This window comes from Canis aureus, chromosome 21, assembly GCF_053574225.1.
Source record: "Canis aureus isolate CA01 chromosome 21, VMU_Caureus_v.1.0, whole genome shotgun sequence".
Lineage (NCBI taxonomy): Eukaryota > Metazoa > Chordata > Mammalia > Carnivora > Canidae > Canis > Canis aureus.
In genome coordinates, this window is record NC_135631.1 from 38,598,366 (window position 1) to 38,612,834 (window position 14,469).

Here is a 14,469-nt window from a genome sequence, read left to right on the forward strand (position 1 = left end):
AGTCAAGATGCTCAAATCGAGTCCTGCATCTGCCACAAATCAGATGTTGAATAAGTAATCATCTTGGTGCTGTAGTTTACACCACCTCAATATCTTAGTTTTCTCCTCTTTAATGGTGGGCTGGAGAGGACACAACACACCAAGACAGGAATAGACAACTCAAAATAGTTAATGACAGGTGGAAAATTCCCTAACCTTACTAGTCAACACAAAATTCAAATTAAAACAAGAAACCATTTTCCAACCATCAAATGAATTAAATGAACGCTCATGTACTACTGGCAGTCGTATAAACTGATACAACTTCTTCAAAAGGTTATTTATAAACATGCATTAAATGTTTATATCTGGGGCACCTGGGTGGCTCAGCAGTAGAGCATTTTGCCTTCGGCTCAGGGCATGATCCCAGACTCCTGGGATGGAATCCCTATCAGGCTCCCTGCAGGGAGCCTGCTTCTCCCTCTGCCTCTGTCTCTGTATCTCCCATGAATAAATTAATAAACTCGTAAACTCATAAATAAATAAATAAATAAATAAATAAATATCCTTTTACCTAGTACTTCCACTACTGGAAGATATCTTATGCAACAATCCAAAATAAGGAAGTTTTACCCATAAATGTTCATAATAGAAAATAAATGGCCAAATATTCAATCACAAGGAAATGGTTAAGCTATAAAATAGTTGCCAAGTAAAATATCATATAGCCACTGAAATATTAAATAGCTACTGGATTTTTACAAATGAAAAGTACTTATCAAAATGATAAGTTGGGAAAAAAACCCAACAATATAAAATGAAATAAACAGCACCGTCAAACAGATGCATTAAGAACATTAACAGAGACGGCCTTTGGGTGACAGGACTAGGAAGGCTGGATACAACAAAGGGAAGAACATAATCCACCCCACATTCCTAAGAGTAAGGCATTATTAATTATTATTCTATAATCTCCAAATTTGAAATCAAAAAAACTAGTACTTTATAACTGAATAGTATTATAATAGATTATTTCTAAGGCTCAGTTCTAAAATGCTACAATTTAATAATGCATTTTTGATCCACATAAGAATTTAAGAGTAACAGAACACTTGAAATTATTAGCTTATCTTCTATTCTCTCTCCACAGCACAGGGGACATGGTCTCCCTCAAGCCTTCCAGTCAAGGGAAAAAGCAGCACCATCTATCTAGGAGGCTTAATTATAGCTATTGCTTATCAAGTCATGGAATAAAAAAAGCAAGCCCTATAAAAGAATAGCCTTAGTCATCAAATCTCCAGCGTAGAATCACCTATCTATCCCTAGGTATTATGGAAGATAAAAGAAACTCAGTCCTTCAGAAATGAAATCTCCAATAGGATCCCTGACTCATCCGCAAAGCACGAACCCCAAGGCTACTTCCCCTGCACATAAGTTCAGAGACTGGGCACCTGTCCTGACGGCCTTCATCACCAAACAATGCTTTTTCCTGACAGGATATGCCCAGGGATAACAAGATGACTAGCATGCAAACTCACAGTGACCAAGGACCACACCACCTCTTCTTCCATAACGAAAATAAGACTGCAAAAGCCTGGTTTTAAACTTCTAAAATGCCCTAAAAGTAAATATTTTCTATTGGCCAAAAAAAAAAAAAAAAAAAGGAAAAAGGGGACTCCCTCCAATTACTTCTGAGTGGCACGACCCAATTCTCACTAGTAAGAAGAGAAAATACCCTCTTTATTTTCCTCGGATCAAAAACACATAGGCTAAATATCCACAGAAAATGTCCAAAACAGGACACAGATTATTTTACCTACATTTTTCCATCTTCGAAAGATACTAACAAAATCTCACTCCCATCCTCTTTCACCGGTCTAGGAAGGCGGGAATCACGAAGCTCAACAATACTATTACACTGTTGTATAAGGTCAACGATCTATTGTACAAGCTGTTAGCAATTTTAATGCCTAAAACTGTAGATAACCGAGTCTCTTTAAAATGTGAAAAAGCATTTTCAGGGCTAAAAGTCATTTCAGCGGCACCTTGTAAACAATCAAACTGTACTTTGAAACAAACAAACAAACAAACAAAAACCCTAGACAATGTGTGCTGCCCATTCATTTTTATGGACTTAGCCGTGTGTCCTTTTCACAATGGAGAATTCCGGGGTTAAGGGATCATTCTGCGGGGGGTACCTTGCCCGGGACCAACCTCTCCCGAGCCTATTTCCCATTCCCGAACCCCGCCGCGGCCAAGGAGCAGCCACTTCCCCAAGTCCCACTTCCTTTTCCATTCCCCAGACCTCCAGAGTTTCCAACGCCCCGGTCTTGCGCAACATCCGTAGGAGCAGCCGCCGCAACCACCGCCTCCTGAGCCGAGAAACAACCCTAAAGGGAACATTGTCCAGCAGAAAAATAAAAGGTGGAGGGGAGGGGGGGCGATGTAGGAAGCGGACTTCTGGTCCCACGCCTCTGGCCCTGACCCCCTCCTAGGGGCTGTGCCTCGGGCGACTTCGGGAGCAGGACCTCGCACCTCCCGCAGCCCGTGCGCCGAGCCGAGGGCGGAAGGGGGGGCAGGGAAGGTTATCTCCCGGTGCAGCGCTCCGGCCGCTTCGGAGCCTCCGCCCCACCAGGACTATTGTTCCCGAGTTCCCCGCCCCCACCCCGGATAGGAAGTGATGGTCACATCCCCTCCGCCTCCGACGACACCCCCAGGGGTCGGCGGGGGCTTCCTGCGGGAGCGGGAGCGGGAGCCGCAGCGCCGCGCACACCCGGGCCCTCCGACCTAACGTCGCGGGGACCCCGGCGCCACCGCAAACCTGGGTGTCGGGGCCCGCGGCCGACCCCGGCCCAGCCTCGGGGGTCCTCGGGGGTCCTCGGGGGTCGCGGCGGCCAAGCGCCCCGTGCCCACCTCCGCGGCCGGCGGGGCAGGGCGGCCCCGGGCCGGGGCTGACCTGGCGCCCCCGTCCCTCCGCCCCGCCGCGCTCCCCGGGTCACCTCGCCCCGACCCCGCGCGCAGACCCCGCGGGGAGACCCCCCGGGAGACCCCGCCGGGCGGGGCAGGCTGCACGCTCCCGGCCCGCAGACAATAGGTGGTCGCGGGCGGCGGCGCGCGGGGCGGGCTCGGCCGGGCGGCGGCGGAGGGAGGCCGAGGGCGGCGGCGGCGGCGGCGGAGGAGGAGGCGGCCCGGGCCGTCCGCCCCGCTGCTCAGCTCACGGCCGCGCACAAAGCGCCGGCGGGAACGGGCGGCGCGGGGCGCGACTCACCATGAAGTCCCGGGCGAAGTTGTCCTCCCCGTTGTGGTCCGGGCTCTTCATGGCCTGGACCCTCTGGATGAACCGCCTCAGGATCTCCACTTGCTCCATCCTCCCGCGCCCCCGCCGCCGCCGCCCGCCCGCCCGGCGCAGCGCCCGCTCAGCCTTCCCCAGCGCGCCGCCCGGCCTCCCGCGCCCCGCTCCCCCCACCGCCCGGGGCGGCGGCAGCGGCGGCACCGGCCCGGCGCCCGACGCCGCAACTCGAGGAGCAGCCGCCGCGCTCCCCCGGTCCGAGGCGAGCCGCTGCGGCTAGCGCCAGCCCCAACCCCCCGCCCGCTCCATCCTCGTCCCCGCCCTCCTCCTCCCCCGTTGGAGACGCCGCCGCCGCCTCAGGAGCTCGGCTCTCCCTGGCCCTGCCCCCCGGCCCGGTCCCTCCTCCCCACCCCCTCCCCACTGCCCGCCGCCGCCGCCGCCGCCGCCGCCTCTCCCCACGGGCGCGGCCCCGCCGCCACCCAGACGCGCGCCCCCGAGCCGTGGCCCCGCCCCAGGCGCCGAGACGCCCGGCCAGGCCCCGCCCCCGCCCGCGGGCCCCGCCCCCGGGCCCGCCCCGCCGCGCCCAGACCCTCTCGCAGTGGCTGCGAGGCCCGCGGCGGCCTGCGGGGCCGCGGGAGCCACTTCCGGGGCGTGGTCCGGCCGGGGCCGCCTGGAGCGCCCGGGGGTGGGGCGTCCCGCAGGACGGGGTGCGCCTCCGAGCCCAGGAAACCCTGGTCGGTCCAGGAAGACTTCCGCTGGAACTTGCGGGCTCACGGCCCGCTGGTGGGAAAAGCGCACTTTGCGAGTGTTTCCGCGCCGCCCTGCGGCCCCAAGGCCCGGCCCGCGGGAGTCGGGGGGGGGGGGGGCGGGACGCAGAGGCATGCCGGGAACTGTAGTCGCGTCCCCCCGCGTCGGGGCGGGTGGGTCTGGGTCCCGCTGCGGGCCCGGGATGCTGACGGCGCCTGACCTTGCCGCCTCGGGCAGTGGCTGCGGCCGGGACAAGCCAAATATTCCTTGAATGAAAGGCCTTCTGCAGATCCGTCTGCAGATTCAGCCCTGGCGGGTGAGCCCCGAGACCCGGAGCGCACCCGAACACCTGCCACGCCTGTGTTGGCTGAATGAGACGCACTTTGTGCTTTGGAGCTCAGATTCGCAGCCCTCCGGACAGAAATGATTAACAGGCTTTTTTCTCCATAGAATGGACTTGATGAATTTGTGTGCGTCTTTGCAAGTCTTCTGGCAATTAGAGAGAATCTGTCCTAATCTAATTCACCATTTTTGCGAAGAAAGTGGTTTGCCTGGGCCCACCCCTGCCCCCAGCGTACCCTTAGCAGAGCCAACACTAGAACTCAGACCTTCCTGCTTTCAGTACAGCCCTTAGATGGATTGCCCCTCACTAAGGAAAGTAAACGTGTGGTAACGTGGCAGGACAGAATGATTGGATCCCTGGACTTCTCTGGATCTCTCCTACCCACACCCAAGAAATTTATCAGATAAGCTTGGGCAGGGAATGGGTCGAAAATAGGGAACATGCGTGCTAGCCCCCTCCTCCCAGATGAATGTTTAGAACCACTATGGAGCTTAACGATAAAACTCCTTGAAGAATATAGGTGGGTACAATATTTTTCCTGTTTCAAAGAACGATGTTTCTCTTTAAAATGCACAACTGATGTATGCCAGTCCAGTCCTGCTCTCAGAAATACGCACTTCCAGGTGTGCCCTCCTCAACCTCCTATGTATCTAAGTGGTGTATGTGCGTATGAAAAGATAGTTCTGTCCTGTACTCAAAGATTCACTTAGAATAGTTCAGTTTCCGAGTTAGGATCCATTGGAAACAAGGGTCTGTAGTATTTTACTTTAATTAGATACTGAGACTCAGTTTTCACTGGATGTAGGAAAAGATCAGGATCTGGTCTTGATCACCCACCAAGGGTCACCCTGTAGGTAACCCTTTTCCCCCCAGAACTGGGAAAGAAATTAAAACTCTAAGCAAAGCAATGGGCAGATGATGAGGAGTGCCTGTACTTTTGATATATCAAAAGAATGTACAACCCAGAGGGTATTTGATGACTATATGCTAGACAAGTTGAGTAACAATCTAGGGACTGACTGATTGGATGTGTTGACTTGTTTTGAGTACGGAGCCTCATATTGTCTAGTGTTTTTGCAGTATTTTTACTTTTCCTCTTACTGACAGCCTTCTCTCTCTCTTTCTTGTAAAACTTGAGTGTTTTTTTAAGTTCCTAGCATCTACCTTTGGCATCCGATGTAGATTAGGGAAAACAAATGTAGAGTACCGTTATGTATCTTGACTCTTTTGCAAAGGCTTACTTAGCATTTTAGTATACTTAGGTCACCTTTCAATTTACAGATAATTTTTGAACACCTCAAAATATGTGTGTATGTGAAAGATGCAAAAATGTTTTAGGGATGGCTTCTTAGTGTTTATAGCCTGGTTCAGGAGACAGGAAAAAAACAATAAACTTAGTTATACTGTGGGTTCATAAATGCCAAATGCATGATACAGACGTTGGATGGCTTAACATTTCTGAGAAAGTTGGGACCCCGTTAGCAACATGCAGTGGTCTCAGGGGACCTTGAAGTCTATGTGAAATTGAACAAAAAAGAAGAGCTCCCTGGTAAGAGAAGCGATAAAACAAAAAAACACGAAGACAGCACAGCAGAAGTTTGAGGCAGAACTTTGATATGCCCGTGAAGGTGCTAACATAGACAGATTGGATTCTAGAGAGTGTTGAATGCCTGCCTAATGACTTGGATTTCATATTGTCAGTGGGAGCCACCAAAGGTTTTTGAGAATAGACATGAAATTAGGAAAATAGTAATCTGGCTTTTTGTGGTTGTTGTTGTTGTTAAATCACAATAAGGGGAGAGAATGGGATGAGGTATTGGGAGCCAATATTATGAAGCAACAAAAACTGTAACTAGGGGTGCCTGGGTGGCTCAGTTGGTTAAAGCATCTGCCTTCAGCTCAGGTCATGATCTCAGGGTCCTGAGGTGAAGCCCCACGTTGGGCTCCCTGCTCAGTGGGGAGCCTGCTTCTCCCTCTCCCTCTGCACCGCTTATGTTCCTTCTCTCTCTCTCTTTCTCTCTCTCTCTCTCTCTCTTGCTCTATCTCAAATACGTAAGCGTCTTTAAAAAAAAAAAAGCTTTAAGGTTACAAGACATAGATGGAGGTGAGAGAGACAAAGACCTCACAGAACTAGGGACTGACTTAGTAGACAAGAAAGGAGGTAGAATTAAAAATGACTGAAATTGCCAGGTTGGAAGAGATCAGAAGGTTTGACAATGCAGGGCTATGCATAGTTTCAGCAAATGGGAACTTTCATGCATGAATTGTGAGAGAAATCTGCACATCTTTGGATGCAGTTTGGCCATAAATGTATAATAATGGAAACCTCACACCTGCTTTGGCTGAAAAAACCTTAGAGGTAATATTTATAGGTGTATACAAACACAAACTTATTACAGCCTTATTTGTAATGGCAAGAGTAGAAAGGGGCCTGCATTTCAAAAGGGACTGGTTAAAAAACAAAATCACATCCATATAATTAGGTTTTTTGAAGCCAAACTATAAAAAAAAAATAATCTGTGTACGTTGATGTGGAGTAGGTCCCAAGATCTACTTACGGAATGAGAAAAGCTAGGCATTGTGTTTATGGTATTCTTACTTTTATATAAAATGGAATGTGGATAAAATACTTGAACACAGAATTTGTCTCAAGGATATTTCAAAAAACATTAGCTGTGCTTGCCTGTAGGAGGGCCCTGGCAAAAAGGAGACAACTTCAAATGTGTATACCTTTTTTTTTTTTTTTTAATTTTATTTATGATAGTCACACAGAGAGAGAGAGAGGCAGAGACACAGGCAGAGGGAGAAGAAGGCTCCATGCACCGGGAGCCCAACGTGGGATTCGATCCCGGGTCTCCAGGATCGCGCCCTGGGCCAAAGGCAGGCACCAAACCGCTGCGCCACCGAGGGATCCCTGTGTATACCTTTTTATATTCTAAATATTACTGTGTATGCATTACTTTTCCAACAAAATTAAATCTATTTAATTAAAAATTTTTTAGACTTTCAATCTAGGTGACAGGAAGAATGGCAGTATCGTCAATAGAAACACCCAAATGGAGAAAATGGAAGCTGATCTTATTTGGGGAAATTTTTTAAAAATGGCACAGGTGTTTCAGAATGCCGACCGACTTTTACCACAATTCTCGAGAAACTATGGCCACCTTGCTCATTCCCAGCCACAGCTGCACTTGACCTATGCTGTGTAAACAGGCCAGCAACCTGTGGCCTGGTGTAGGAACAGGATCTTGGCCAATTAGTTCTCACTGTTCACAATCTGAACTTAGAAACCTAGAGAGAGTAAGTCATCAAACAGCAAGGTCAGAAACTGAATACCTTGGGATATTTTTAGGGAACGTCTTATAAGAATAGGAATTATAAAGAATCTGGTTGGTTAGTCAAAAGTCACTAACCAGTCATGCAGACATATGTAGAGATGTCACTCTGTAACCCACGTGGCCATGAGAGAAGTGGAGAGAATCCCTTTAACTGAGAACTGACTTAGAACTTTTCAGGACAGGTTTGGCCGGCATTTAATCCATAAATAAATTCTGCTTTTCCCGAAACAGAATAGGTCAGAATAAAGAGCCTGGGCTCAGAAGTGAGAGAGATGAAGTTTCAAATGCCCGTTCCATGCATTTCTTAGTCAGGATGTCACTTCAGCTCTCTAAGCCTTGGGTTGTAGAATTAGGGTACTGCACGTTATGCTTGCTCACAGAAAACAAAATAAGAACCGGTTAAACAAACAATGGATGATTTCTGGACCCTTTGCTTCTTTACCTACTGTCTCCTTAGGCTCTTGCCCTACTCACTAACCACCTTTACTCTGGGTAAAGACATGAGGGATGAAAAGAAAGCCAAAATACCATTTTCAAAATGTATTTTCTTAGTACATTTGTGAAGGTTGGAGTGAGATTTTTAAACCAACAATTCAAAATGGGTTTCAGGATTATCCACCTGTTTCATTCACGATATCCCTTCCCCCTGTCACTCAGTTAAAAGTGATGCTTCATATCTGTGTAGAAGTTCTGACTTTTAGAGTATTTTTGCGACTGTTCTCTTATGAAAACTACCTTTGTTATGGCTTACATGGCATTATAACTCTTTGTGAGTTCTCTTTAACAATTCTGGAAGGCAATTTGACGTCATTGTCCTCATTAATAGATGAAAAACTAAATAAAACATGGGAGTGAACACGACTAGCTCACTTGTAAAAATACAAATGTCAGACGCATATCCAGAACTGAGTTTCCAGCTTGTTGCATAAACCATTGAGTCACAATGCTTTAATACCTGGTGTAATTTAAGCAAAACTACACATAAGGATTCAAACCATTCCTGAGATTCTTCCAAAGTATTCTCCCAAAGTATTAGCACTTCTAATATTAACTTGTCATTAGAAACATCCCTCAGTTGTCTCTGTACTTTCAAACTAAAGGACTCCTAACGAGGAAGTTATGGGAAATAAAAAGGGAGGGAAATTCTTCTCTAATTTATTCCTGGTATCCCTTACTCCCTCATTCCTAGACCTGGTCACAGCAAAAAAGTTGTTGACCACTTGTAATCTGTGAATTTATTTTTGAGGTATGTGGTCCAATAGGGAACTGGAGGGAAAAAGCAGTATAACTTTTTAGTCTAGTGTGGCATAACATTTTTAGAAGAAAGGCACATAAAAATGGAAAGAAGTTTGGAAAGGATGATATTTCTTAAATATTTGATAAGTATTTGTAAAGCTAATATTTCAGAGCTTTTTGACATAAGACTCCCATTTATTCCAATAACTCTATACTAAGTAGGTAAGCCACGTATGATTATCTCCATCTTTCTTTATACATGCTACTGAGGCTAATAATGCCTAAGCTTAAAGGAATTATTAAATGATTTGCTGAAGGTCGTATGGATAGCAGAACTGAACCAAAGCCCAAGTGACTCTCTATTCAATGAAAATTTCCCAGTGTTATATAACAGAGGTCAAATAGTGCAACAATAAATACTAACTGCAGGTGAATGCAATAATTAAATCCGCCCTCTAACTTTTCTATCTCATATTTCTTATACTGTTTCATTTAACATTCAAAGAAAAATTAAAATTTTACAAGTAACCTCAAAGTCAAGTAGTACCTTAGCATCTAATTAGTGATCCTGCAGCCTAATGACATATAATTTCTATATTCAAGAATGGATCATTAGCAAGGACCGTGAAATATGATTGTACTGTATAAAATCCATTCAGTGTATTGATTGGACTCAGACCCAATTAACAGAAAGCCTCAAAACAAAACAAGCAAAAATCCCTTTCATTCAGTGACTGCTAATATTTTATTTTATTTTATTTTTAAGATTTATTTATTTATTTATTCATGAGAGACACAGAGAGAGAGAGGCGGGGTCCCATGCCCACATGGGACTCAATCCCAGGTCTCCAGGATCACACCCTGAGCCGAAGGCAGCACTAAACCGCTGAGCCACCCGGGCATCCCAACTGCTAATATTTTAAAGTTAAATTGTAGACAGAGACGAATACTGAATGGTCTCACTTATCTGTAGAATCTAAAAATGGGAAGAAGAAACCAACCTCAGAAAAAGGGATCAGACTTTTAGTTACTAGAGGCAGATGGTGGGGGAGAGGGATTTGGAAGAAGATGGTAAAAAAGTAACAAACTACCACTTAATAGGCTTAATTAAGCACTAGGTTTGTAATATGCAACATGATGATTATAGTTAATACTGCTATATAATACATTGGAAAGTTAAGAGACTAAGTCCTGAGAGTTCACATCACAAGGAGAAAGGGTTTTTTTTTCTTATCATATATGCAATAATGGAGGTTAGCTGAACTGATTGTGGTAATCATTTCACAATATATATAAATCAGACTATCAAGACGTATGCTTTAAACTTATATAGTGATATATGTTAATTATCTCAATAAAATTAGAAACAAATAATGATTCCACTTAAATGAGGTATCTAAAACATTCAAATTGATAGAAATATTAAATAGATTGGTGATTGCCAGGGACTGAGGGTAGGGGGATTAGGGCAGTTGTGGGTTTTTTGGTGTTTTAATTCCACTATAGTTACCATACAGTGTTACATTAGTTTCACGTTTACAATATAGTGATGCAACAATTCTATTACATTACCCAGTGCTCATCATGAAGAGTGTACTCATAATCTCCTTCACCTATTTTCCGTATTTCCCCACCCACTTCCCCTCTGGTAACCATCACTTTGTTCTCTATAGTTAAAAGTCTATTTTTTTGTTTCCCTTGGGTTTTTTTCTTTGATTTTTTTTGTGTGTGTATGTGTTGTTTGTGAAATCCTACATGAGTGAAATCCTTTGGTATTTGTATTTCTCTGACTGACTTAAGTGGCAAGATTTAATTCTTTTTAATGTCTGAGTAATATCTACACATATACCTGTACACGTACATTGGTATACCACTTCATCAGTTGACAGACAGTTGGGCTGCTTGCATAATTTGGCTATTGCAAATAATACTGCTATAAACACAGGGGTGCATATCTTTTTGAATTAGTGTTTTTGTATTCTTTGGGTGAATACTCAATAGTAGAATCATTGTCTCATATGGTAATGCTATTTTTAATTTTTTGAGGAACCTCTATACTGTATTCCATAGTGTCTGTACCAGTTTATATTCCCACCAACACTGCACAAGGGTTCTTTTCCCTTCACACCTTTACCAACACTTCTTGTTTCTCCCGTTTTTGACTTTAGCCATTCTGACAGGTGTGAGGTGATATCTCATTGTGGTTTGATTTGCATTTCCCTGATAATGAGTAACACTGAGCATCTTTTCATGTATCCATTGGCCATCTGGATGTCTTCTTTGGAGAAATGTCTGTGTCTTCTGCTCGTTTTTTAATTGGATTATTTGGTTTTTGGGTATTGAGTTGTATCAGTTCTTTATATATTTTGGATACTAGCCCTTTATTGAGTATGTCATTTGCAAATATCTTCTCCATTTAGTGGTTGTCTTTTAATTTGGTTCATTATTTTCTTTGCCATGAAGACACTTTTTATTTTGATGTAGTCCCAATAGTTTATTTTTGCTTTTCTTTCCCTTGCTCCAGGAGCCATATATACAAAGGTGTTGCTACTACTGATGTGAGAGAAGTTACTGCCTGTGCTGTCTTCTAGGAGTTTTGTGGCTTTAGGCCCCACATTTAAGTCCTTAATCCATTTTGAGTTTATTTTTGTGTATGGTGTAAGAAAGTGGTCCAGTTTCATTCTTATGCATATAACTGTCCCTTTGTCCCAACCACTTGTTGAAGAGACTTGTCTTTTTCTAGTTGCATGTTCTTACCTCCTTTGTCAAAGATTAATTGACAATATAATCATGGATTTATTTCTGGATTTTCTGCCCTGTTCTATTTTGATCTGTACGTCTATTTTTGTGCCAGTACCTTACATTTTGATTACTACAGCTTTGTAATATAACTTGATGTCTGGAATTATGATGCCTCAAGCTTCGCTTTTCTTTTTCAAGATTCCTTCTGCTGTTTAGTGTCTTTTGTGGTTCCATACAAATTTTAGGATTATTTGTTTTAGTTATGTAAAAAATCCTGTTGCATTTTTTATTGTTGTTGTTTTAAGATTTTATTTATTTATTTATCTGAGAGAGAGCACACAAGTAGGGGCAGGGGCAGAGGGAGAAGAAGAGAATTTTGAGCAGACTGCGCTAAACGTGGAGCCTGACCCAGGGCTCAATGCCAGGATGCTGAGATCATGACCTGAGTGGAAACCCAGAGTTAGAAATTTAACCACTGGAGCCACCCAGGTGCTGTGCTGTTGGTTTTCTGAGAGGAATCACATTAAATGTGTAGGGTATTTTGGGTAGTATAGAAAATTTAAAAGTATGTGTTATTCCAATCCATTAGCATGGAATATCTTTCCATTTCTTTGTGTCATCTTCAATTTCTTTCATCAGTGTTTTCTAGTTTTCAGAGTACAGAGCTTTCACTTCTTTGGTTAGAGTTACTCTTAAGTATCTTATTATTTTGGTGCAGTTGTAAATTGTAATCCCAACTGTAAATGAGATTGTTTTTTTAATTTCTCTCTGTGTTGCTTCTTTATTGGTGTATAGAAATGCAACAGATTTCTGTAGTTTGATTTCGTATCCTGCAAACTGATTTTATCAGTTCTAGCAGGTTTTAGGTGTAATCTTTGGGTTTTCTGTATAGAGTATCATGTCATCTGCAAATAGTCAAAGTTTTACTTCTTCCTTACCAGTTTGAATGTCTTTTATTTCTTTTTGTTATCTGATTACTGTGGCTAGGAATTCCAGTACTATGTTGAATAAAAGTGGTGAGAGTGGACATCCCTGTGTTGGTCTTGACCTTAAGGGAAAGGCTCTCAGTTTTTCACCATTGAAGGTGATGTTGCCTATGGATTTTTCATATATGGCCTTTGTTATGCTGAGGTATGTTCCCTCTAAACCTATTTTGTTGGAAGTTTTTGTCATGAATGGATGTTGTACTTTGTCCAGTGCTTTTTTCTGCATCTATTGAAATGATCATATGGCTCTTAGCCTTTCTCTTATTGATATGATGTATCACATTGATTTATTTGTGAATATTGAGTCACTTTTGCAACCCGAGAATAAATACACTTGATCATGATAAATGTCACTTGAATGATTTTTTTTAAGTTTACTTATTTATTTATTCATTAAATTTTTCTTAAGTAGGCCCCATGCCCAGGGTAGATAAAGCCCAATGTAGGGCTTGAAACTCACAACCCTGAGATTAAGACCTGAGGGGATCCCTGGGTGGCGCAGCGGTTTGGCGCCTGCCTTTGGCCCAGGGCACGATCCTGGAGACCTGGGATCGAATCCCATGTCAGGCTCCCGGTGCATGGAGCCTGCTTCTCCCTCTGCCTGTGTCTCTGCCTCTCTTTCTCTCTCTCTCTCTCTCTCTCTCTGTGACTATCATAAATAAATAAAAAAAATTAAAAAAAAAAAAAAAGGAAAAAAAAAAAAAAAAGACCTGAGCTGAGATGAAGAGTCAGATGCTCAACCAACTAAGCTACCCAGGCACCCCTTTTATTTATTAAGTAATCTCTACACCCAGCATGGGGCTCCAACCTAGACCCCAAGATCAAGAATCTCAGGCGCCTCCAACTGAGCCAGTCAAACACCCTGTGAATGATTAAAGTATTGTTGAATTTGGTTTGCTATTATTTTGTTAAGGATTTTTACATCTATGTTCATTAGAGATATTTGCCTGTATTTCTGTTCTATTGAATGTGTTTATATGGTTTTGATATCGGGGTAATACTGGCCTGATAGAATGAATTTGAAAGTTTTCTTTCCTTTTCCATTTTTTGGAATACTTTGAGAAGAATAGGTATTAACCTTTTTTTAATGGGCAGTTCTCATATTAATTTTTGGTACCCCCATGGCCCCACAAGCCCTATACTCTGCTTCCTCATTCCTAGAGAAAATAGGAGTTACCAAGTTTGAACCCACTCACTGTCTCCGCTTTCCAAATAAAATTTGGAAATCATAAATTTACCTTATATCTATTTGTTTCTTTCTATTATTAGGATTCTTAGTCCTTTCCAAGGCTAACCTCTCTCTTTGTTGAATCTTTTCTGCACTCTTTTTTATCTCTTTCTAATTCTGTTGTACAGAGATCTCCTCTCCTTTATCTGTGTTCAGCCTTTCCCTCTCCACCGACTCTCCTTATTCTACAAAATGCTCAAGACTCCCATGAGCTGCTACACTGGCCCATCTATTGCGACCCATAACAATGTGACTACTGGCACACTTCTATATGGACTCCCCACTTGCCAGATCTTTTTTTTTTTTTAAGATTTTATTTATTTATTCATGAGAGACATAGAGAGAGAGGCAGAGTCACAGGCAGAGGGAGAAGCAGGCTCCCTGTGGGGAGGCTGGTGGGGGACTTGATCCCAGGACAGGACCCCGGTACCCCGGCATCATACCCTGAGCCAAAAGCAGACGCTCAACCACTGAGCCGCTCAGGTGCCCCCTACTTGCCAGATCTAATGAGCTCTTAGTTTATATCCTACTCGACTGGTCTGGGTCATCTGACCCTTTTTGAAAAATACCCTTCCTTCCTT

At 44.0% G+C, this 14,469-nt stretch overlaps 1 protein-coding gene across 5 annotated transcripts in view; it reads right to left on the reverse strand.

The window, feature by feature from the left end:
* Positions 1-3,411, reverse strand: part of PTPN12 (protein tyrosine phosphatase non-receptor type 12) — an 85,094-nt gene extending 81,683 nt beyond the window's left edge. For 3 of the 5 annotated variants that reach the window (XM_077863895.1, XM_077863897.1, XM_077863894.1), the window contains exon 1: positions 3,248-3,411. In XM_077863895.1, the coding sequence (XP_077720021.1) occupies positions 3,248-3,346 (99 nt within the window). In that variant the 5' untranslated portion in view covers positions 3,347-3,411. Of the gene's footprint in view, positions 1-2,284; positions 2,370-3,247 lie in introns of all 5 variants that reach the window. The other 2 variants (XM_077863896.1, XM_077863899.1) reach the window with 2 other exon arrangements.
* Positions 3,412-14,469: the final 11,058 nt, after the last annotated feature.